Source organism: Salvelinus namaycush, chromosome 27 (assembly GCF_016432855.1).
Source record: "Salvelinus namaycush isolate Seneca chromosome 27, SaNama_1.0, whole genome shotgun sequence".
Classification (NCBI taxonomy): Eukaryota; Metazoa; Chordata; class Actinopteri; order Salmoniformes; family Salmonidae; genus Salvelinus; species Salvelinus namaycush.
The window spans coordinates 1,443,876-1,467,592 of record NC_052333.1 but is presented as its reverse complement, the minus strand read 5'-3'; the positions used below and the strand labels follow the sequence as shown (position 1 = coordinate 1,467,592).

The window sequence follows — 23,717 nt, the reverse complement described above, 5'->3', positions numbered from 1 at the left end:
AGCTGGTCCTGGGGCTCTGTTCACAAACACAAACACACCCCACAGAGCCCCAGGACAGCAGCACAATTAGACCCAACCAAATCATGAGAAAACAAAAAGAGAATTACTTGACACATTGGAAAGAATTAACAAAAAACCAGAGCAAACTAGAATGCTATTTGGCCCTAAACAGAGAGTACACAGTGGCAGAATACCTGACCACTGTGACTGACCCAAACTTAAGGAAAGCTTTGACTATGTACAGACTCAGTGAGCATAGCCTTGCTATTGAGAAAGGCCGCCGAAGGCAGACCTGGCTCTCAAGAGAAGACAGGCTATGTGCACACTGCCCACAAAATGAGGTGGAAACTGAGCTGCACTTCCTAACCTCCTGCCAGATGTTTGAGAGAGAGAGAGAGAGAGAGAGAGAGAAAGAGAGAGAGAGAGAGAGAGAGAGAAGAGAGGAGAGAGAGAGAGAGAGAGAGAGAGAGAGAGAGAGAGAGAGAGAGAGAGAGAGAGAGAGAAAGAGAGAGAAAGAGTAGAGATATAAATATGCTATTTGAAATGTCTTTATTCTTCTGTTAATTTTTTACTGTTTATTTCACTTTAGTTTATTGTCTACTTCACTTGCTTTGGCAATGTAAACATACAGTTGAAGTCTGAAGTTTACATCCACTTAGGTTGGAGTCATTAAAACTCGTTTTTCAACCACTTCACAAAATTACTGTTAACAAACTATAGTTTTGTAAAGTCGGTTAGGACATCGACTTTGTGCATGACACAAGTCATTTTTCCAACAATTGTTTACAGACAGATTATTTCACTTATTCACTGTATCACAATTCCAGTGGGTCAGAAGTTTACATACACTAAGTTGACTGTGCCTTTAAACAGCTTGGAAAATTCCAGAAAATTATGTCATGGCTTTAGAAGCCTCATATGCTAATTACATATTTGAGTCAATTGGAGGTGTACCTGTGGATGTATTTCAAGGCCTACCTTCAAACTCAGTGCCTCTTTGCTTGACATCATGGGAAAATCTAAAGAAATCAGCCAAGACCTCAGAAAAACAATTATAGACCTCCACAATTCTGGTTCATCCTAGGGAGCAATTTCCAAACGCCTGAAGGTACCACGTTCATCTGTACAAACAATAGTACGCAAGTATAAACACCATGGGACCACGCAGCCATCAAACCGCTCAGGAAGGAGACGCGTTCTGTCTTCTAGAGATGAACGTACTTTGGTGTGAAAATGCAAACAATCCCAGAACAACAGCAAAGGACCTTGTGAAGATGCTGGAGGAAACAGGTACAAAAGTATCTACATATATCCACAGTAAAACAAGTCCTATATTGACATAACCTGAAAGGCGCTCAGCAAGGAAGAAGCACTGCTCAAAACCGCCATAAAAAAGCCAGACTACGGTTTGCAGCTGCACATGGGGGCAAAGATCGTACTTTTTGGAGAAATGTCTCTGGTCTGATGAAACAAAAAAAGAACTGTTTGGCCATAATGACATGTTATGTTGGAGGAAAAAGGGGGAGGCTTGCAAGCTGAAGAACACCATCACACACGTGAAGCACGGGAGTGGCAGCATCATGTTGGGGGGGTGCTTTGCTGCAGGAGGGACTGGTGACTCACAAAATAGATGGCGTCACGAGGCAGGAAACTTATGTGGATATATTGAAGCAACATCTCAAGACATCAGTCAGGAAGTTAAAGCTTGGTCGCAAATGGGTCTTCCAAATGGACACTGACCCCAAGCATACTTCCAAAGTTGTGTCAAAATGGCTTAAAACCTCTCTAGGGTAGCGTCTCACCTCGTCAACAGCCAGTGAAACTGCAGGGCGCCAAATTCAAAACAACGGTAATCCCATAATTAGAATTCCTCAAACATACATGTATTTTACACCATTTTAAAGATACACTTGTTGTAAATCCAGCCACAGTGTCCGATTTCAAAAAGGCATTATGACGAAAGCACACCATGCGATTATGTTAGGTGAGTGCCTAGTCACAGAAAAACACAGCCATTTTTCCAGCCAAAGAGAGGAGTCACAAAAAGCAGAAATATAGATAAAATCAATCACTAACCTTTGATGATCTTCATCAGATGACACTCATAGGACTTCATGTTACACAATACATGTATGTTTTGTTCGGTAAAGTTAATATTTATATCCAAAAATCTGAGTTTACATTGGCGTGGTATGTTCAGTAGTTCCAAAACATCCGGTGATTTTGCAGAGAGCCACATCAATTTACAGAAATAGTCATCATAAATGTTCATAAATGTTAATGAAAATACAAGTATTATACATGGAATTTTAGATCCACTTCTCCTTAACGCTGTGTCAGATTTAAAAATAACTTTTGGAGTGAGTTTATGTAGTTACTGAGAGGTTGTAGAGTGATCACTGATCAGACACACCTCCTTATATGTGTGTCCCGAAAAGGGGATGTGTATCCAAAATGGCACCCTATTCCCTATATAGTGCACTGCTTTTGACCAGGTACCATAGGGGCTCTGGTCTAAAGTAGTGCACTATGTAGGGAATAGGGTGCCATTTTGGGATGCAAGCTTTGTGTGCATTGGAGTGAGAAATATCACAAAATATCAAAATACTTCCATTCATTTGATCCACATGTGGAACTCTGTTGTCCTTCTGTTGACCTTCAAAGGTCAAATAAGGTCATCTTGTTAAGACCACAGAGACACCACACGTCATTGGTTGAATGTAATAAATTACATGTTTTTATTGATGCACAAAATGTACAAAATAACAAGCAAATGGACAGCTCCCCTTTAGTCCCTCCCCCTCCTAGATGAAGCCCCTTTAGTCCCTCCCCCTCCTAGATGAAGCCCCTTTAGTCCCTCCCCCCTCCTAGATGAAGCCCCTTTAGTCCCCCCCCCCTCCTAGATGAAGCCCCTTTAGTCCCTCCCCCCTCCTAGATGAAGCCCCTTTAGTCCCTCCCCCCTCCTAGATGAAGCCCCTTTAGTCCCCCCCCCCCTCCTATATGAAGCCCCTTTAGTCCCTCCCCCCTCCTAGATGAAGCCCCTTTAGTCCCTCCCCCCTCCTAGATGAAGCCCCTTTAGTCCCTCCCCCCTCCTAGATGAAGCCCCTTTAGTCCCCCCCCCTCCTAGATGAAGCCCCTTTAGTCCCCCCCCCCCCTCCTAGATGAAGCCCCTTTAGTCCCTCCCCCCTCCTAGATGAAGCCCCTTTAGTCCCCCCCCCCCTCCTAGATGAAGCCCCTTTAGTCCCCCCCTCCCCCTCCTAGATGAAGCCCCTTTAGTCCCTCCCCCCTCCTAGATGAAGCCCTTTTAGTCCCTCCCCCCTCCTAGATGAAGCCCCTTTAGTCCCTCCCCCTCCTAGATGAAGCCCCTTTAGTCCCTCCCCCCTCCTAGATGAAGCCCCTTTAGTCCCTCCCCCCTCCTAGATGAAGCCCCTTTAGTCCCTCCCCCCTCCTAGATGAAGCCCCTTTAGTCCCTCCCCCCCTCCTAGATGAAGCCCCTTTAGTCCCCCCCCCCTCCTAGATGAAGCCCCTTTAGTCCCCCCCCTCCTAGATGAAGCCCCTTTAGTCCCTCCCCCCTCCTAGATGAAGCCCCTTTAGTCCCCCCCCCTCCTAGATGAAGCCCCTTTAGTCCCCCCCCCTCCTAGATGAAGCCCCTTTAGTCCCTCCCCCCTCCTAGATGAAGCCCCTTTAGTCCCTCCCCCCTCCTAGATGAAGCCCCTTTAGTCCCTCCCCCCTCCTAGATGAAGCCCCTTTAGTCCCTCCCCCCTCCTAGATGAAGCCCCTTTAGTCCCTCCCCCCTCCTAGATGAAGCCCCTTTAGTCCCTCCCCCCTCCTAGATGAAGCCCCTTTAGTCCCTCCCCCCTCCTAGATATAGCCCCTTTAGTCCCTCCCCCTCCTAGATGAAGCCCCTTTAGTCCCTCCCCCCTCCTAGATGAAGCCCCTTTAGTCCCTCCCCCCTCCTAGATGAAGCCCCTTTAGTCCCTCCCCCCTCCTAGATGAAGCCCCTTTAGTCCCTCCCCCCTCCTAGATGAAGCCCCTTTAGTCCCCCCCCTCCTAGATGAAGCCCCTTTAGTCCCTCCCCCTCCTAGATGAAGCCCCTTTAGTCCCTCCCCCTCCTAGATGAAGCCCCTTTAGTCCCTCCCCCCTCCTAGATGAAACCCCTTTAGTCCCTCCCCCCTCCTAGATGAAGCCCCTTTAGTCCCTCCCCCCTCCTAGATGAAGCCCCTTTAGTCCCTCCCCCCTCCTAGATGAAGCCCCTTTAGTCCCTCCCCCCTCCTAGATGAAGCCCCTTTAGTCCCTCCCCCCTCCTAGATGAAGCCCCTTTAGTCCCCCCCCCTCCTAGATGAAGCCCCTTTAGTCCCTCCCCCCTCCTAGATGAAGCCCCTTTAGTCCCTCCCCCCTCCTAGATGAAGCCCCTTTAGTCCCTCCCCCTCCTAGATGAAGCCCCTTTAGTCCCCCCCCTCCTAGATGAAGCCCCTTTAGTCCCTCCCCCCTCCTAGATGAAGCCCCTTTAGTCCCTCCCCCCTCCTAGATGAAGCCCCTTTAATCCCCCCCTCCTAGATGAAGCCCCTTTAGTCCCTCCCCCCTCCTAGATGAAGCCCTTTTAGTCCCTCCCCCCTCCTAGATGAAGCCCCTTTAGTCCCTCCCCCCTCCTAGATGAAGCCCCTTTAATCCCCCCCCTCCTAGATGAAGCCCCTTTAGTCCCCCCCCCCTCCTAGATGAAGCCCCTTTAGTCCCTCCCCCCTCCTAGATGAAGCCCCTTTAGTCCCTTCCCTCCTAGATGAAGCCCCTTTAGTCCCTCCCCCCTCCTAGATGAAGCCCCTTTAGTCCCTCCACCCTCCTAGATGAAGCCCCTTTAATCCCCCCCTCCTAGATGAAGCCCCTTTAATCCCCCCCCCCCCTCCTAGATGAAGCCCTTTTAGTCCCTCCCCCTCCTAGATGAAGCCCCTTTAGTCCCCCCCCCTCCTAGATGAAGCCCCTTTAGTCCCCCCCCCCCCCTCCTAGATGAAGCCCCTTTAGTCCCTCCCCCCTCCTAGATGAAGCCCCTTTAGTCCCCCCCCCCTCCTAGATGAAGCCCCTTTAGTCCCCCCCCCCCTCCTAGATGAAGCCCCTTTAGTCCCTCCCCCCTCCTAGATGAAGCCCCTTTAGTCCCCCCCCCCTCCTAGATGAAGCCCCTTTAGTCCCTCCCCCCTCCTAGATGAAGCCCCTTTAGTCCCCCCCCTCCTAGATGAAGCCCCTTTAGTCACCCCCCCCTCCTAGATGAAGCCCCTTTAGTCCCCCCCCCTCCTATATGAAGCCCCTTTAGTCCCTCCCCCCTCCTAGATGAAGCCCCTTTAGTCCCTCCCCCCTCCTAGATGAAGCCCCTTTAGTCCCTCCCCCTCCTAGATGAAGCCCCTTTAGTCCCTCCCCCCTCCTAGATGAAGCCCCTTTAGTCCCTCCCCCCTCCTAGATGAAGCCCCTTTAGTCCCTCCCCCCTCCTAGATGAAGCCCCTTTAGTCCCTCCCCCTCCTAGATGAAGCCCCTTTAGTCCCTCCCCCTCCTAGATGAAGCCCCTTTAGTCCCTCCCCCCTCCTAGATGAAGCCCCTTTAGTCCCTCCCCCCTCCTAGATGAAGCCCCTTTAGTCCCTCCCCCCTCCTAGATGAAGCCCCTTTAATCCCCCCCTCCTAGATGAAGCCCCTTTAGTCCCTCCCCCCTCCTAGATGAAGCCCTTTTAGTCCCTCCCCCCTCCTAGATGAAGCCCCTTTAGTCCCTCCCCCCTCCTAGATGAAGCCCCTTTAATCCCCCCCCTCCTAGATGAAGCCCCTTTAGTCCCCCCCCTCCTAGATGAAGCCCCTTTAGTCCCTCCCCCCTCCTAGATGAAGCCCCTTTAATCCCCCCCACCTCCTAGATGAAGCCCTTTTAGTCCCTCCCCCTCCTAGATGAAGCCCTTTTAGTCCCTCCCCCTCCTAGATGAAGCCCTTTTAGTCCCTCCCCCTCCTAGATGAAGCCCTTTTAGTCCCTCCCCCTCCTAGATGAAGCCCTTTTAGTCCCTCCCCCCTCCTAGATGAAGTTGGATTTTTTTTTGAAAGATATGACTCACTACAGCAAGTCCAATGGTCCAAGCCAAGCCATGGTATTTCTGAGAGAGACAACACATACCCAATTAAAAAGAAATAAAAACACCTTTTATGTACACATTTTATGTCAGAACTTTTACAACATGCCATCTATATATTTATACAGAATATGCTTGTTACCACATACCCCTGTATAGAAAATATATTATGAGATCAAATGAAGTTAGACTCAGGTCTATAGACATGGAAAGTACAACACTGCCTTTTTAAAAATCTCCTTTTGAAATTCTTTATTTTCAATACCCACTTATTCAGTGACTTAAGTGTTTATTTGCCTCATACTAAAAGAAGAACTCTCTAGTGGATCATAAGCACGCTTGCTATTGTTGTTGTTGTATTTTATCCTGCAGGACCCGAGCTGGCCTTGTAGAAGCCTGATGAGAAAATACTCAGCTCGCTCACTTATTTACACTGCGAATCTCTGAGTGATCTAATGACTCTCTCTCTGTGTGTGTGTGTGTGTGTCTCTGTGCGTGTATTTATCCTCTTATTATGATGTTGCCTTAGTCCCTCCCTGATAGGCTTGTCTCTGCCCTTCTCTTTATGTTTCAAATCTAATGTTATTTGTCACATACACATGGTTAGTTAATGTGAGTGTAGCGAAATGCTTATGGTCAATATCTCCTTAAATAACCCCCTAAAGATAGATAGAATATTCCCCAAAACCAGGGGCGCAACTTTGGTTTTAGAAGTGGGGGGGGGACATAATAATAATAATTATTATTATTTTATCCAGTTGGATAAACACTCCAAACAGCCTACCCAACCACTCGGAGGCATCCACATGGTCCTAAAGCACACATTTGCCTCATTTTGTGTCATAATTCCAATGATAAAACTGGGTGGGGATAAAAATACAATTTCAGAATGTGGGTGGGACATCAAATGACCATTTTATTGGTCACATACACATGGTTAGCAGATGTTAATGCGAGTGTAGCGAAATGCTTGTGCTTCTAGTTCCGACAATGCAGTAATAACCAACGAGTAATCCAACATGTCCCGTAACCCCCCCCCGTCCCCAGTGGAAGTTGCGCCCCTGCCCAAAACATCCAAGATGTTTTCCTTCACAATGTACAGAATGCTTTACTGATGGCTGGTTAGCTATGTTGGGATTGGAGCAGTAGACTTCGATGTCCTGGATCTTTTCGAATCCCCTAAAGATGGATATCAAGCAGTGTTACAAGGCTAGTAGTCACTATCTCCTTAACCCCTTAAAGATGGATATCAAGCAGTGTTACAAGGCCTGTAGTCAGTATCTCCTTAACCCCCTAAAGATGGATATCAAGCAGTGTTACAAGGCCTGTAGTCAGTATCTCCTTAACCCCCTAAAGATGGATATCAAGCGGTGTTACAAGGCTTGTAGTCAGTATCTCCTTAACCCAATCCTCACCTTCTGATGATGCAGTAGCTTTGGCACTTGTTGTATGAGCTTTTATGTGGATAATAAAAAGTTTTGGCACCATACAGAGGTCTGGATCACCAAAATTCTTCACAAACTCCATTTACGGCATAACATGACATACTAGTGCTTAGAACACCCACAGCTCCCATGGTTACGATGCAAGTGGATGGGAAGTGGGGTGGGTTATGGGTTAGGATCAATAGGAGTGGTTGTATGATGAGGAAATCAAAATGGAGTGTCTGGGTGCATCTCAATACACTAAAATAGGTTTCCCTCCATGTCTCCTTTCTGTCTTTCCTTCATCTGCAACGATGTGAAAGAGCTGAACAAAGTGAGAGCTCATTTCTGGTTTGTATCCATCACATTGCCTTTACTTAACACCTGCGTTTTCAGTTCAGTGCAGACGAAGGAGAGGGTGAGGAGTGGAGGAAGCCCCTTCAGACGATTGGGATGGGACCCTCAATGCAGAGACTGAGCCTAATCTACACAGGTGCCCAGTCCCAAACCAATACCTCACCCCGAACCCTAGGACCGTGTTGACTACCTGACAGATTGTTTGGATTTGTATCAGTTATAAGGTTGAAGCACCCATTAGCCTTCTGTAAGTTAAGAAGTGTTTGTGCCATACAACTCCAAGTCCTTTTAGATTGGAGGAGTCAGGACTTTCGGAAAGGGACAAGCTATTGGTTTGGAATCAGGCCGTTTTGTTCAATCCCAGTCTCATTCTTTAATGTTTGTAATGGAGCCTGGTTTAAATCTTTACAGCAGCTACTTACAGACTGACAGACAGCGTTGTTTATATTCTACACCAGTGCAAAAATATTTTTCAGACTAACGTTGTTGTACGGAATATTCATCTTTTTGTGTTTATTTTCTGTTTTTTTGTTTGAGTTTTGTTTCCTGACTGTAGATTTTCTAATATAGCTTTTTCCTTGTTGTTCTTCTTCTTTAGTCTTATTAATATAGCTTTTTCCTTGTTGTTCTTCTTCTTTAGTCTTGTTTCCATCTTGTAACACTTTAGTTTTTTTTGTTTCGCTATTTTTCTCTTTAATATATATCTCTATAGTTTCTCTTCCTTCATTTTCTTTTTTACAAAATGGGAGACAGAATGATGAACAATACATAGACTTGTTCTTTTCATCAGCTCTTCTTATCAGACCGGATCATTTTGCTTTTCATTCTTGTAAACAAACGGGATTCAGCACACCACAGTTTGTTCTCCCTCGTTCTTCATCTCCCTCCGTGTTCTCTCTCATCTTCCTTCCCTCTCTCCTCTCACTCTCATTGGAGAAGAGCCCTGATTTGTTTAGAGGTGCTGTCGTCGTTTAGATGTCGGGTCGTATACCTGGAGTGGAGGAGGAGGAGGAGGAGAGGATGGGAGGAGAGAAGGGGGAGAGGACAGGAGGAGAGAAAGACGCATGAGATGAGTATATGTACATACACTCTACACTCTCTCTCTCTCTGTGTCTGTGTCTCTCTGTCTACTCTCTGCCTCTTCCTCTCTCTCTTTCTCCCTCAATGTCTCCTCACCTCAGTGCGTTCAGTAGTCCCTCCACGCTGTTGGAAGGCTGCTCTTTCAGCACCTTGATGCAGCCCTTCATCTGTATACACACACACACACACACACACACACACACACACACACACACACACACACACACACACACACACACACACACACACACACACACACACACACACACACACACACACAAACCAAAGATGCGCACAGCTTTAGAGAGAGGTCATCACCCTACAGGAGGACATTTTGTGTGGTCAGATAGAAGCAGCATTTTAAGCAGTATACGAGTAGAAACATGGATGTTTGTGTGTGTAGTTTTTGTGTGTGTGTGTCTTACGTCTATTTTGGATGTCTTGGCGAAGGCTCCTACAGGGTGGACATGGTCGTACAGGATGATCACTCCCACCATCACCCTCATACAGAACAACATGGTGTCTGTGTTGGTGAACCTACAACGGTACTCACTATGGAGAGAGGAGAGGGACGGAGGGGGAAGGGATCGGAGAGAGGTAGGTGGGGGGAGGGAGAGAGGAAGGGGGAAGAGAGGGAGGGAGAGAGGAAGGGGGAAGAGAGGGAGAGAGAGAGGAAGGGGGTAGAGAGAGGCAGAGAGAGGGTGAGAGAGGAAGGGGGTAGAGAGAGGCAGAGAGAGGGTGAGAGAGTAAGGGGGTAGAGGCAGAGAGAGGGTGAGAGAGTAAGGGGGTAGAGAGAGGCAGAGAGAGGGTGAGAGAGGAAGGGGTAGAGAGAGGCAGAGAGAGGGTGAGAGAGGAAGGGGGTAGAGAGAGGCAGAGAGAGGGTGAGAGAGGAAGGGGGTAGAGAGAGGCAGCGAGAGGGTGAGAGAGGAAGGGGGTAGAGAGAGGCAGAGAGAGGAAGGGGGTAGAGAGAGGCAGAGAGAGGGTGAGAGAGTAAGGGGGTAGAGAGAGGCAGAGAGAGGGTGAGAGAGAAAGGGGGTAGAGAGAGGCAGAGAGAGGGTGAGAGAGGAAGGGGGTAGAGAGAGGCAGAGAGAGGGTGAGAGAGGAAGGGGGTAGAGAGAGGCAGCGAGAGGGTGAGAGAGGAAGGGGGTAGAGAGAGGCAGAGAGAGGGTGAGAGAGGAAGGGGGTAGAGAGAGGCAGAGAGAGGGTGAGAGAGGAAGGGGGTAGAGAGAGGCAGAGAGAGGGTGAGAGAGGAAGGGGGTAGAGAGAGGCAGAGAGAGGGTGAGTGAGGAAGGGGGTAGAGAGAGGCAGAGAGAGGAAGGGGGGTAGAGAGAGGCAGAGAGAGGAAGGGGGGTAGAGAGAGGCAGAGAGAGGAAGGGGGGTAGAGAGAGGCAGAGAGAGGGTGAGTGAGGAAGGGGGGTAGAGAGAGGCAGAGAGAGGAAGGGGGGTAGAGAGAGGCAGAGAGAGGAAGAGAGAGGAAGGGGGGTAGAGAGAGGCAGAGAGAGGAAGGGGGGTAGAGAGAGGAAGGGGGGTAGAGAGAGGCAGAGAGAGGAAGAGAGAGGAAGGGGGGTAGAGAGAGGCAGAGAGAGGGTGAGTGAGGAAGGGGGGTAGAGAGAGGCAGAGAGAGGAAGGGGGGTAGAGAGAGGCAGAGAGAGGAAGGGGGGTAGAGAGAGGCAGAGAGAGGAAGGGGGGTAGAGAGAGGCAGAGAGAGGAAGGGGGGTAGAGAGAGGGAGAGAGAAAGAGAGCAGGATTGTTATTGCTTTAATCAGCTTTAAGACGCTGATGTTCTTTTGGATAATGACTTTTATGATAATGAGTTATCATGCCAATAATGTGTCAACAGCAACCTTGGGAAAATCCTCTGCATTATCATTAACAGCAGACTCAGTGAAAACAATGTACTGAGCAAATGTCAAATTGGCTTTTTACCAAATTACCGTACGACAGACCACGTTTTCACCCTGCACACCCTAATTGACAAACAAACCAAAACAAAGACAGTCTTCTCAAGCTCTGTTGATTTCAAAAATGTTTTTGACCCAATTTGGCATGATGGTCTGCTATACAATTGATGTAAAGTAGTGTAGGGGAAAACACATACGACATTATAGAATCCATGTACACAAACAATACGTGTGCGGTTAAAATTGGCAAAAAACACACACATTTCTTTCCACATGGCCGTGGCAAAAGCCCCACCCTCTTCAATATATATACAGTTGAAGTCGGAAGTTTACATACACTTAGGTTGGAGTAATTAAAACTTGTTTTTCTACCACTTTCTTGTTAACAAACTATAGTTTTGGCAAGTCGGTTAGGACATCTACTTTGTGCATGACACGAGTAATTTTTCCAACAATTGTTTACAGACAGATTATTTAACTTATAATTCACTGTATCACAATTCCAGTGGGTCAGAAGTTTACATACACTAAGTTGACTGTGCCTTTAAACAGCTTGGAAAATTCCAGAAAATTATGTCATGGAATTAGAAGCTTCTGATTGGCTAATTGACATTGTTTGAGTCAATTGGAGGTGTACCTGTGAAAGTATTTCAAGGCCTACCTTCAAACTCAGTGCCTCTTTGCTTGACATCATGGGAAAATCAAAAGAAATCAGCCAAGACCTCAGAAAAAACATTGTATACCTCCACAAGTCTGGTTCATCCTTGGGAGCAATTTCCAAACGCCTGAAGGTACCACGTTCATCTGTACAAACAATAGTACGCAAGTATAAACACCATGGGACCACGCAGCCGTCATACCGCTCAGGAAGGAGACGGGTTCTGTCTCCTAGAGATGAACGTACTTTGGTGCGAAAAGTGCAAATCAATCCCAGAACAACAGCAAAGGACATTGTGAAGATGCTGGAGGAAACAGGTACAAAAGTATATATATCCACAGTAAAACGAGTCCTATATCGACATAACTTGGAAGGCTGCTCAGCAAGGAAGAAGCCACTGCTCCAAAACCGCCATAAAAAAGCCAGACTATCTGTTTGGCCATAATGACCATCGTTATGTTTGGAGGAAAAAGGGTGAGGCTTGCAAGCCAAAGAACACCATCCCAACCATGAAGCACGGGGGTGGCAGCATCATGTTGTGGGGGGTGCTTTGCTGCAGGAGGGACTGGTGCACTTCACAAAATAGATGGTGTCATGAGGGAGGAAAATTATGTGGATATATTGAAGCAACATCTCAAGACATCAGTCAGGAAGTTAAAGCTTGGTCGCAAATGGGTCTTCCAAATGGACAATGACCCCAAGCATACTTCCAAAGTTGTGGCAAAATGGCTTAAGGACAACAAAGTAAAGGTATTGGAGTGGCCATCACAAAGCCCTGACCTCAATCCTATAGAAAATTTGTGGGCAGAACTAAAAATGCTTGTGCGAGCAAGGAGGCCTACAAACCTGACTCAGTTACACCAGCTCTGTCAGGAGGAATGGGCCAATATTCACTCAACTTATTGTGGGAAGCTTGTGGAAGGCTACCCGAAACGTTTGACCCAAGTTAAACAATTTAAAGGCAATGCTACCAAATACTAATTGAGTGTATGTAAACTTCTGACCCACTGGAAATGTGACGAAAGAAATAAAAGCTGAAATGAATCCTTCTCTCTACTATTATTCTGACATTTCACATTCTTAAAATAAAGTGGTGATCCTATCTGACCTAAGACAGGGAATTTTTACTAGGATTAAATCTCAGGAATTGTGATAAACTGAGTTTAAATGTATTTGGTTAAGCTGTATGTAAACTTCTGACTCCAACTGTATCTACGGATAAGGCGAGGGCACTAGAACAGTCTGCAGCACCCGGCCTCACCCTACTAGAATCTGAAGTCAAATGTCTACTGTTTGCTGATGATCTGGTGCTTCTGTCACCAACCAAGGAGGGTCTACAGCAGCACCTAGATCTTCTGCACAGCTTCTGCCAGACCTGGGCCCTGACAGTAAATCTCAGTAAGACAAAAATAATGGTGTTCCGAAAAAGGTCCAGTCGCCAGGACCACAAATACAAATTCCATCTAGACCCCTTTGCCCTAGAGCACACAAAAAACTATACATACCTCGGCCTAAACATCAGCACCACAGGTAACTTCCACAAAGCTGTGGATGATCTGAGAGACAAGGCAAGAAGGGCATTCTATGCCATCAAAGAATTTGGCATACTAATTTGGTTCTGACAAAAAATACTTGAATCAGTAATATAAACCATTGCCCTTTATGGTTGTGAGGTCTGGGGTCCGTTCATCAACCAAGAATTCACAAAATGGGACAAACACCAAATTAAGACTCTGCATGCAGAATTCTGCAAAAACACCAAATAATGCGTGCAGAGCAGAATAAGGCAGATACCCGCAAATTATCAAATTTCATCAAAGCCGTTAAATTCTACAACCACCTAAAAGGAAGTGATTCCCAAACCTTCCATAACAAAGCCATCACCTACAGAGAAATGAACCTGGAGAAGAGTCCCCTAAGCCAGCTGGTCCTGGGGGCTCTGTTCACAAACACAAACAGACCCCACAGAGCCCCAGGACAGCAACACAATTAGACCCAACCAAATCATGACAAAACAAAAATTGAATTATGTGACACATTGGAAAGAATTAACAAAAAACAGAGCCAACTATAATGCTATTTGGCCCTAAACAGAGAGTACGAAAACAAATTTGAAAACAAACCCGATTTTGATAAACTCCCATATCTACTGGGTGAAAGACCACAGTGTTCCATCACAGCAGCAAGATTTGTGACCTGTTGCCACAATAAAAGGGCAACCAGTGAAGAACAAATACCATTGTAAATACAACCCATATTTATGTTTATTCATCTTCCCTTTTGTACTTTAACTATTTGCATATGTCTACACTGTATGTAGACATAATATGTCACTTGCTTTGGCAATGTTAACATATGTTTCCCATGCCAATAAAGACCTTAAATTGATATTGAATTGAGAGGGAGACGGGGGATAGGAAGAGAGGAAGAGTGGGATAAAGATAAGAGGTAAAAGAAAGACTATGTAAATATAGAAAAAGCGATTCAGCTTACACTTGGCCTGAAGGTCATGACATGACGTAACATAACAAGAGAGAAAGAAAGAGGATGGAAGGAGTGGAGGTACTCACACAGCAAGAGAGAAAGAAAGAGGATGGAAGGAGTGGAGGTACTCACACAGCAAGAGAGAAAGAAAGAGGATGGAAGGAGTGGAGGTACTCACACAGCAAGAGAGACAGTAAGAGGATGGAAGGAGTGGAGGTACTCACACAGCAAGAGAGACAGTAAGAGGATGGAAGGAGTGGAGGTACTCACACAACAAGAGAGACAGTAAGAGGATGGAAGGAGTGGAGGTACTCACACAGCAAGAGAGACAGTAAGAGGATGGAAGGAGTGGAGGTACTCACACAGCAAGAGAGACAGTAAGAGGATGGAAGGAGTGGAGGTACTCACACAGCAAGAGAGACAGTAAGAGGATGGAAGGAGTGGAGGTACTCACACAGCAAGAGAGACAGAAAGAGGATGGAAGGAGTGGAGGTACTCACACAGCAAGAGAGAAAGAAAGAGGATGGAAGGAGTGGAGGTACTCACACAGCAAGAGAGACAGAAAGAGGATGGAAGGAGTGGAGGTACTCACACAGCAAGAGAGACAGTAAGAAAGAGAGAGGTGGAGTAAAAGAAGGAGAGAATGTAGAGAGGGATTAATAAAAGAAAGGACAAGAGAAATACTAGATAAGTAAAGGACTAGATAAGTAAAGGACTAGATAACGAAAGGACTAGAGAAAGAGAGGACTTAGAGAAAGAGAGGACTAGAAGAATAAAGGACTAGAGAAAGAGAGGACTAGAGAAAGAGAGGACTAGAGAAAGAGAGGAACTAGAGAAAGAGAGGACTAGAAGAATAAAGGACTAGAGAAAGAGAGGGACTAGAGAAAGAGAGAGGACTAGAGAAAGAGAGAGGACTAGAGAAAGAGAGAGGACTAGAGAAAGAGAGAGGACTAGAGAAAGAGAGAGGACGAGAGAAAGAGACTAGAGAAAGAAAGCTACTCACGGGGTCTCCAGCATGACGCGACACACACATGCCATGGTGCTCAGGCAGTCTGTGGTGTCTTCAATGGGTAAGGTCTTATTCTGTAACACAGACAGCAGGGGGAGACAGAGAGTAAATGCCAGCACTGGCCTCTGGAGGGAGACAGAGAGTAAATACCAGCACTGGCCCTTGGGGTGAGAGAGTAAATACCAGCACTGGCCCCTGGAGGGAGACAGAGAGTAAATACCAGCACTGGCCCCTGGAGGGAGACAGAGAGTAAATACCTACGCTGGCCCCTGGAGGGAGACAGAGAGTAAATACCAGGCTTGGGGTGTGGTGACGCAAGTATAGGGTGACTTGGGGTGTGGTAAGGCTAGTATAGGGTGACTTGGGGTGTGGTGAGGCTAGTATAGGGAAGACTCATCTCTTCAGTAGGTCCTATGATTGAGTGTAGTCTGGCCCAGGAGTGTGAAGGTGAACGGAAAGGCACTGGAGCAACGAACCGCCCTTGCTGTCTCTGCCTGGCCGGTTCCCCTCTCTCCACTGGGATTTTCTGCCTCTAACCCTATTACAGGGGCTGAGTCACTGGCTTACTGGTGCTCTTCCATGCCGTCCCTAGGAGGCGTGCGTCACTTGAGTGGGTTGAGTCACTGAGGTGGTCTTCCTGCCTGGGTTGGCGCCCCCCCCCCCTTGGGTTGTGCCGTGGCGGAGATCTTTGTGGGCTATACTCGGCCTTCACTCAGGATGGTAAGTTGGTGGTTGAAGATATCCCTCTAGTGGTGTGGGGGTTGTGCTTTGGCAAAGTGGGTGGGGTTATATCCTGCCTGTTTGGCCCTGTCTGGGGGTATCATCGGATGGGGCCACAGTGTCTCCTGACCCCTCCTGTCTCAGCCTCCAGTATTTATGCTGCAGTAGTTTATGTGTCGGGGGGCTAGGGTCAGTCTGTTATATCTGGAGTATTTCTCCTGTCTTATCCGGTGTCCTGTGTGAATTTAAGTATGCTCTCTCTAATTCTTTCTTTCTCTCTCTCGGAGGACCTGAGCCCTAGGACCATGCCTCAGGACTACCTGGCATGATGACTCCTTGCTGTCCCCAGTCCACCTGGCCGTGCTGCTGCTCCAGTTTCAAATGTTCTGCCTGCGGCTATGGAACCCTGACCTGTTCACTGTGATTACTATTATTTGACCATGCTGGTCATTTATGAACATTTGAACATCTTGGCCATGTTCTGTTATAATCTCCACCCGGCACAGCCAGAAGAGGACTGGCCACCCCTCATAGCCTGGTTCCTCTCTAGGTTTCTTCCTAGGTTTTTGGGAGTTTTTCCTAGCCACCGTGCTTCTACACCTGCATTGCTTGCTGTTTGGGGTTTTAGGCTGGGTTTCTGTAATGCACTTTGATATTTCAGCTGATGTAAGAAGAGCTATATAAATACATTTGATTTGATTTGACTTGGGTTGGTAGCTATTAGTAAAGGCAAGTATAGGCTCTTGTTTAAGGGGGCAGGAGTTGGCGCTAGTTAACATTAAGAACCAGAGGGAAGGGATGGAGGTAGGAGGTAGGGACTAGATCAAGGGGACAGGGGTCGTGACTGACCTCTGACACAAACTTGGTGGTGGCGTTACTCAGGGTCTTCAGCATGGGCGTGGCCTCGGCGTAGAACAGAGACATCCGATTGGCCATCTCATTGTTCACCTCATTCTCCGCCTCCAACTGCAGCAGAGAGAGATGGTTTTGAACAAGGCCACATTTGCATATTTTGCACAGGATTCCACTTTAATTGTTGTGTATTATCAAGTAATCTAATGTGACATTCAATGCTTTCCTGTTTGCAATTCATTAAACATCTACATAGAGAGTAAACACTGTGGTGATGAGTAAACACAAACACTGTGGTGCTGAGTAAACACTGTACTATGTGGTGCTGAGTAAACACTGTGGTGCTGAGTAAACATTGTGGTGATGAGTAAACACTGTGGTGCTGAGTAAACACTGTGGTGCTGAGTAAACACTGTGGTGATGAGTAAACACTGTGGTGATGAGTAAACACTGTGGTGCTGAGTAAACACTGTGGTGCTGAGTAAACACTGTGGTGATGAGTAAACACTGTGGTGATGAGTAAACACTGTGGTGATGAGTAAACACTGTGGTGATGAGTAAACACTGTGGTGATGAGTAAACACTGTGGTGATGAGTAAACACAAACACTGTGGTGATGAGTAAACACAAACACTGTGGTGATGAGTAAACACAAACACTGTGGTGATGAGTAAACACTGTGGTGATGAGTAAACACTGTGGTGATGAGTAAACACAAACACTGTGGTGATGAGTAAACACAAACACTGTGGTGATGAGTAAACACAAACACTGTGGTGATGAGTAAACACTGTACTATGTGTTGATGAGTAAACACTGTGGTGATGAGTAAACACTGTGGTGATGAGTAAACACAAACACTGTGGTGATGAGTAAACACAAACACTGTGGTGATGAGTAAACACAAACACTGTGGTGATGAGTAAACACTGTACTATGTGGTGATGAGTAAACACTGTGGTGATGAGTAAACACTGTGGTGCTGAGTAAACACTGTGGTGATGAGTAAACACTGTGGTGATGAGTAAACACTGTGGTGATGAGTAAACACTGTGGTGCTGAGTAAACACTGTGGTGCTGAGTAAACACTGTGGTGATGAGTAAACACTGTGGTGCTGAGTAAACACTGTGGTGCTGAGTAAACACTGTGGTGATGAGTAAACACAAACACTGTGGTGATGAGTAAACACAAACACTGTGGTGATGAGTAAACACAAACACTGTGGTGATGAGTAAACACTGTACTATGTGGTGATGAGTAAACACTGTGGTGATGAGTAAACACTGTGGTGATGAGTAAACACAAACACTGTGGTGATGAGTAAACACAAACACTGTGGTGATGAGTAAACACTGTACTATGTGTTGATGAGTAAACACTGTGGTGATGAGTAAACACTGTGGTGATGAGTAAACACAAACACTGTGGTGATGAGTAAACACAAACACTGTGGTGCTGAGTAAACACTGTGGTGATGAGTAAACACTGTGGTGATGAGTAAACACTGTGGTGATGAGTAAACACTGTACTATGTGTTGATGAGTAAACACTGTGGTGATGAGTAAACGCTGTGGTGCTGAGTAAACGCTGTGGTGCTGAGTAAACGCTGTGGTGCTGAGTAAACGCTGTGGTGCTGAGTAAACGCTGTGGTGCTGAGTAAACGCTGTGGTGCTGAGTAAACGCTGTGGTGCTGAGTAAACGCTGTGGTGCTGAGTAAACGCTGTACTGTGTGTTGAGTAAACACTGTGTTGATGAGTAAACGCTGTGTTGATGAGTAAACGCTGTGTTGATGAGTAAACGCTGTGTTGATGAGTAAACGCTGTGTTGATGAGTAAACGCTGTGTTGATGAGTAAACGCTGTGGTGCTGAGTAAACGCTGTGTTGATGAGTAAACGCTGTGGTGATGAGTAAACACTGTACTGTGTGTTGATGAGTAAACACTGTGTTGATGAGTAAACACTGTACTATGTGTTGATGAGTAAACACTGTGGTGATGAGTAAACACTGTACTATGTGATGAGTAGCTTTTATCTTTTTCACATGTGACTATGGTAACAGTTTGCAATGAACACTGTTACCCTAGCAACTGCCTGACAGATTAGCCAAGTGATCCAGGTTAAGGCACCAATGTAGCACAGGCTAACATGGTCTTACCTGCTGGTTGTACAACCTGTTTCTACTGATGGTCTTACCTGCTGGTTGTTCAGCCTGTTTCTACTGATGGTCTTACCTGCTGGTTGTTCAGCCTGTTTCTACTGATGGTCTTACCTGCTGGTTGTTCAGCCTGTTTCTACTGATGGTCTTACTTGCTGGTTGTTCAGCCTGTTTCTACTGATGGTCTTACCTGCTGGTTGTTGAAGCCTGTTTCTACTGATGGTCTTACCTGCTGGTTGTTGAAGCCTGTTTCTACTGATGGTCTTACCTGCTGGTTGTTCAGCCTGTTTCTACTGATGGTCTTACCTGCTGGTTGTTCAGCCTGTTTCTACTGATGGTCTTACCTGCTGGTTGTACAACCTGTTTCTACTGATGGTCTTACCTGCTGGTTGTTCAACCTGTTTCTACTGATCGTCCTCCTGTAGTAGCTGAAGTCATTCTGAATGGCTGGGTTTGTCATCTATAGGGGGAGGGGGAGAGAGAGAGGGAGGGGGAAAAGGAGAGAGGGAGGGAGAGAGGGAGAGGGAGAGAGGGTGTGAGAGGGATAGAGAAGGGGGAAGAGGGAGAGAGAGGTAGGGGGAGACGGAGGGAGAAGGAGAGGGTGGGGGAGGAAGAGGGAGGGGGAGAGAGGAGGTTAGGGAGGCGGGGGAGAAGGGGTTAGGGAGGGGGAGAGGGAGAGGGAGGCGGGGGGGAGGGGAGAGAAAGACAGACAGAATAAGTACAGTTAAAAACAGTACTTTATACTCTTAAGATGACCTAGTGTCCCACTGAAGGACAACAGGATGGAGAGAAAGACTGGTCATTCACAACAGGAAGGAGAGAAAGACTGGTCATTCACAACAGGAAGGAGAGAAAGACTGGTCATTCACAACAGGAAGGAGAGAAAGACTGGTCATTCACAACAGGAAGTAGAGAAAGACTGGTCATTCACAACAGGAAGGAGAGAAAGACTGGTCATTCACAACAGGAAGGAGAGAAAGACTGGTCATTCACAACAGGAAGGAGAGAAAGACTGGTCATTCACAACAGGAAGGAGAGAAAGACTGGTCATTCACAACAGGAAGGAGAGAAAGACTGGTCATTCACAACAGGATGGAGAGAAAGACTGGTCATTCACAACAGGATGGAGAGGAAGACTGGTCATTCACAACAGGAAGGAGAGAAAGACTGGTCATTCACAACAGGAAGGAGAGAAAGACTGGTCATTCACAACAGGAAGGAGAGAAAGACTGGTCATTCACAACAGGAAGGAGAGGAAGACTGGTCATTCACAACAGGAAGGAGAGGAAGACTGGTCATTCACAACAGGAAGGAGAGAAAGACTGGTCATTCACAACAGGAAGTAGAGAAAGACTGGTCATTCACAACAGGAAGGAGAGAAAGACTGGTCATTCACAACAGGATGGAGAGAAAGACTGGTCATTCACAACAGGAAGTAGAGAAAGACTGATCATTCACAACAGGAAGGAGAGAAAGACTGGTCATTCACAACAGGATGGAGAGAAAGACGGGTCATTCACAACAGGATGGAGAGGAAGACTGGTCATTCACAACAGGAAGGAGAGAAAGACTGGTCATTCACAACAGGATGGAGAGAAAGACTGGTCATTCACAACAGGATGGAGAGGAAGACTGGTCATTCACAACAGGAAGGAGAGAAAGACTGGTCATTCACAACAGGAAGGAGAGGAAGACTGGTCATTCACAACAGGATGGAGAGGAAGACTGGTCATTCACAACAGGAAGGAGAGAAAGACGGGTCATTCACAACAGGATGGAGAGGAAGACTGGTCATTCACAACAGGATGGAGAGAAAGACTGGTCATTCACAACAGGAAGGAGAGGAAGACTGGTCATTCACAACAGGATGGAGAGAAAGACTGGTCATTCACAACACAGCAGGAAGGAGAGGAAGACTGGTCATTCACAACACAGCAGGAAGGAGAGGAAGACTGGTCATTCACAACACAGCAGGAAGGAGAGGAAGACTGGTCATTCACAACAGGATGGAGAGAAAGACTGGTCTTTCACAACAGGATGGAGAGAAAGACTGGTCATTCACAACAGGAAGGAGAGAAAGACTGGTCATTCACAGCAGGAAGGAGAGAAAGACTGGTCATTCACAACAGGAAGGAGAGAAAGACTGGTCATTCACAACAGGAAGGAGAGAAAGACTGATCATTCACAACAGGAAGGAGAGAAAGACTGGTCACACAACAGGAAGGAGAGAAAGACTGGTCATTCACAACAGGAAGGAGAGAAAGACTGGTCATTCACAACAGGAAGGAGAGAAAGACTGGTCATAAACAACAGGAAGGAGAGAAAGACTGGTCATTCACAACAGGAAGGAGAGAAAGACTGGTCATTCACAACAGGAAGGAGAGAAAGACTGGTCATTCACAACAGGAAGTAGAGAAAGACTGATCATTCACAACAGGAAGGAGAGAAAGACTGGTCACACAACAGGAAGGAGAGAAAGATTGGTCATTCACAACAGGATGGAGAGAAAGACTGATCATTCACAACAGGAAGGAGAGAAAGACTGGTCACACAACAGGAAGGAGAGAAAGACTGGTCATTCACAACAGGAAGGAGAGAAAGACTGGTCATTCACAACAGGAAGGAGAGAAAGACTGGTCATTCACAACAGGAAGGAGAGAAAGACTGGTCATTCACAACAGGATGGAGAGGAAGACTGGTCATTCACAACAGGAAGGAGAGAAAGACTGGTCATTCACAACAGGAAGGAGAGAAAGACTGGTCATTCACAACAGGAAGGAGAGAAAGACTGGTCATTCACAACAGGATGGAGAGAAAGACTGGTCATTCACAACAGGATGGAGAGGAAGACTGGTCATTCACAACAGGAAGTAGAGAAAGACTGGTCATTCACAACAGGAAGTAGAGAAAGACTGGTCATTCACAACAGGAAGTAGAGAAAGACTGGTCATTCACAACAGGATGGAGAGAAAGACTGGTCATTCACAACAGGAAGGAGAGAAAGACTGGTCATTCACACCAGGAAGGAGAGAAAGACTGGTCATTCACAACAGGATGGAGAGAAAGACTGGTCATTCACAACAGGATGGAGAGAAAGACTGGCCATTCACAACACAGCAGGAAGGAGAGAAAGACTGGTCATTCACAACAGGAAGGAGAAGTGTGTATAGGAAAGGGATATGAAGTGTTATGAAGGTAAGGACCACTTTACCCCTCCCTAATATTATGGAAACATAATTGGTGTCTGACCAAATTAAGCAAGATTTTAGTTTTGGGTTTTAACCGAGACTCCCTCCCTCCCTCCCTCCCTCCCTCCCTCCCTCCCTCCCTCCCTCCCTCTTTCTCTCCTCCTCCCACATCCCTCTCTCCTCCTCCTCGTCCTCACTTTTAGTTCGTCGAAGCTGAGGGTGAAGTGGAGTATCTCTGCGAACTGTTTTGCCAGGGCCTGTTCTCTCTCTAGGTGCTGCATGGGAGCGTAGGGAGGGCTCGTCAGCGCCTCCAACAGGCTACGCAGGGCATTTTCTACAAAGACACATGTACATAACGTTAGTTTCATTACCATTAGTATTCAGTCAGCTGTGCATGTAAGTTTTCATCAGAGCTTGTGGCTCCTCAGAACTGTCTTATAGCCACATTACACACATGCGATTCATAAATAGTATTGTCTGCGTTCCTGTGTCCTTGTCCTAATCATATCCCTTACTCTGGTGTCCATTCGCATGCTATTGAACCCAGACCCGAGTATTGCTGCATGTAGCTCTGTCAAGGTAATGGCTCAGCTTGTCCCGTGGGGACCAATCCCTTCCCTCTGAATCATTAACTATTCAACAGCTCTTCTATAAATACAGTACGGATGTGTTTTATCTGCGACGGCCTGGATAGAAACTCCACTCTCACTCCTCCTGCTGCTGCTAGCCCAGAGCTACCGGAGCATAGATATATAATTCATAGAAACTCTAATCTCCCTCCTCCTGCTGCTGCTAGCCCAGAGCTATCGGAGCATAGATATATAATTCATAGAAACTCCACTCCCCCTCCTGCTGCTGTTAGCCCAGAGCTACTGGAGCATAGATATATAATTAATAGAAACTCTAATCTCCCTCCTGCTGCTGTTAGCCCAGAGCTACCGGAGCATAGATATAGAATAGATAGAAACTCCACTCTCACTCCTCCTGCTGCTAGCCCAGAGCTACTGGAGCATAGATATATAATTAATAGAAACTCTAATCTCCCTCCTCCTGCTGCTAGCCCACTGGAGAGCTACATAGATATCCAGTATACTAGATAGATATAGAGTGAGTAGAGAGAATGTTCAAGGTAATGTCCTGTGGGTTAGTGGTCTACTACTTGCGTCACCTCTCAGACTTTGGTGACTTTTCTCAGTGTTCTAAACAGGTAGCAAATGGTACATCCTTCCTCATCATAGAGCCACTGTATGGGAATTCTATGTATTGTATTTCTATCATCAGTAGAGTTACTGCCGTCTTAGCGTGTGCTTCAGTAACTGCAGCAGAGGAAGATGGGGATGTGGAGCGGACTGGTGAAGGTCGGCGTTTCTTCTTGAAGTCAAACATTGTGTGAAGAGTCTAATTCTCTACTTCCTGATCCAGCTCCCCTTCACCTGGACGAGGAAGTGTGTGTAGGGTCTGTGTTTAGTGTGAGTAGGGTCTGTGTTTAGTGTGTGTAGGGTCTGTGTTTAGTGTGTGTAAGGTCTGTGTTTAGTGTGAGAAGTGTGTGTAGGGTCTGTGTTTAGTGTGTGTAAGGTCTGTGTTTAGTGTGAGAAGTGTGTGTAGGGTCTGTGTTTAGTGTGAGAAGTGTGTGTAGGGTCTGTGTTTAGTGTGTGTAGGGTCTGTGTTTAGTGTGAGAAGTGTGTGTAGGGTCTGTGTTTAGTGTGAGAAGTGTGTGTAGGGTAAGAAGTGTGTGTAGGGTCTGTGTTTAGTGTGTGTAAGGTCTGTGTTTAGTGTGAGAAGTGTGTGTAGGGTCTG

The 23,717-nt window shown here is 46.7% G+C and overlaps 1 protein-coding gene across 1 annotated transcript in view; it reads right to left on the bottom strand.

The window, feature by feature from the left end:
• Positions 1 to 7,133: 7,133 nt before the first annotated feature.
• fam49al (family with sequence similarity 49 member A, like) overlaps positions 7,134 to 23,717 on the bottom strand; it is a 20,219-nt gene continuing 3,635 nt past the window's right edge. Inside the window, exons 2-8 of the mRNA XM_038966505.1 lie at positions 22,118 to 22,254; positions 19,115 to 19,192; positions 16,575 to 16,691; positions 15,000 to 15,079; positions 9,379 to 9,505; positions 9,050 to 9,120; positions 7,134 to 8,864 (exon numbers count right to left, since the gene is read on the bottom strand). Coding sequence (XP_038822433.1) covers positions 8,801 to 8,864; positions 9,050 to 9,120; positions 9,379 to 9,505; positions 15,000 to 15,079; positions 16,575 to 16,691; positions 19,115 to 19,192; positions 22,118 to 22,201 — 621 coding nt within the window. The 5' untranslated portion in view covers positions 22,202 to 22,254 and the 3' untranslated portion in view covers positions 7,134 to 8,800. The remainder of the gene's footprint in view (positions 8,865 to 9,049; positions 9,121 to 9,378; positions 9,506 to 14,999; positions 15,080 to 16,574; positions 16,692 to 19,114; positions 19,193 to 22,117; positions 22,255 to 23,717) is intronic.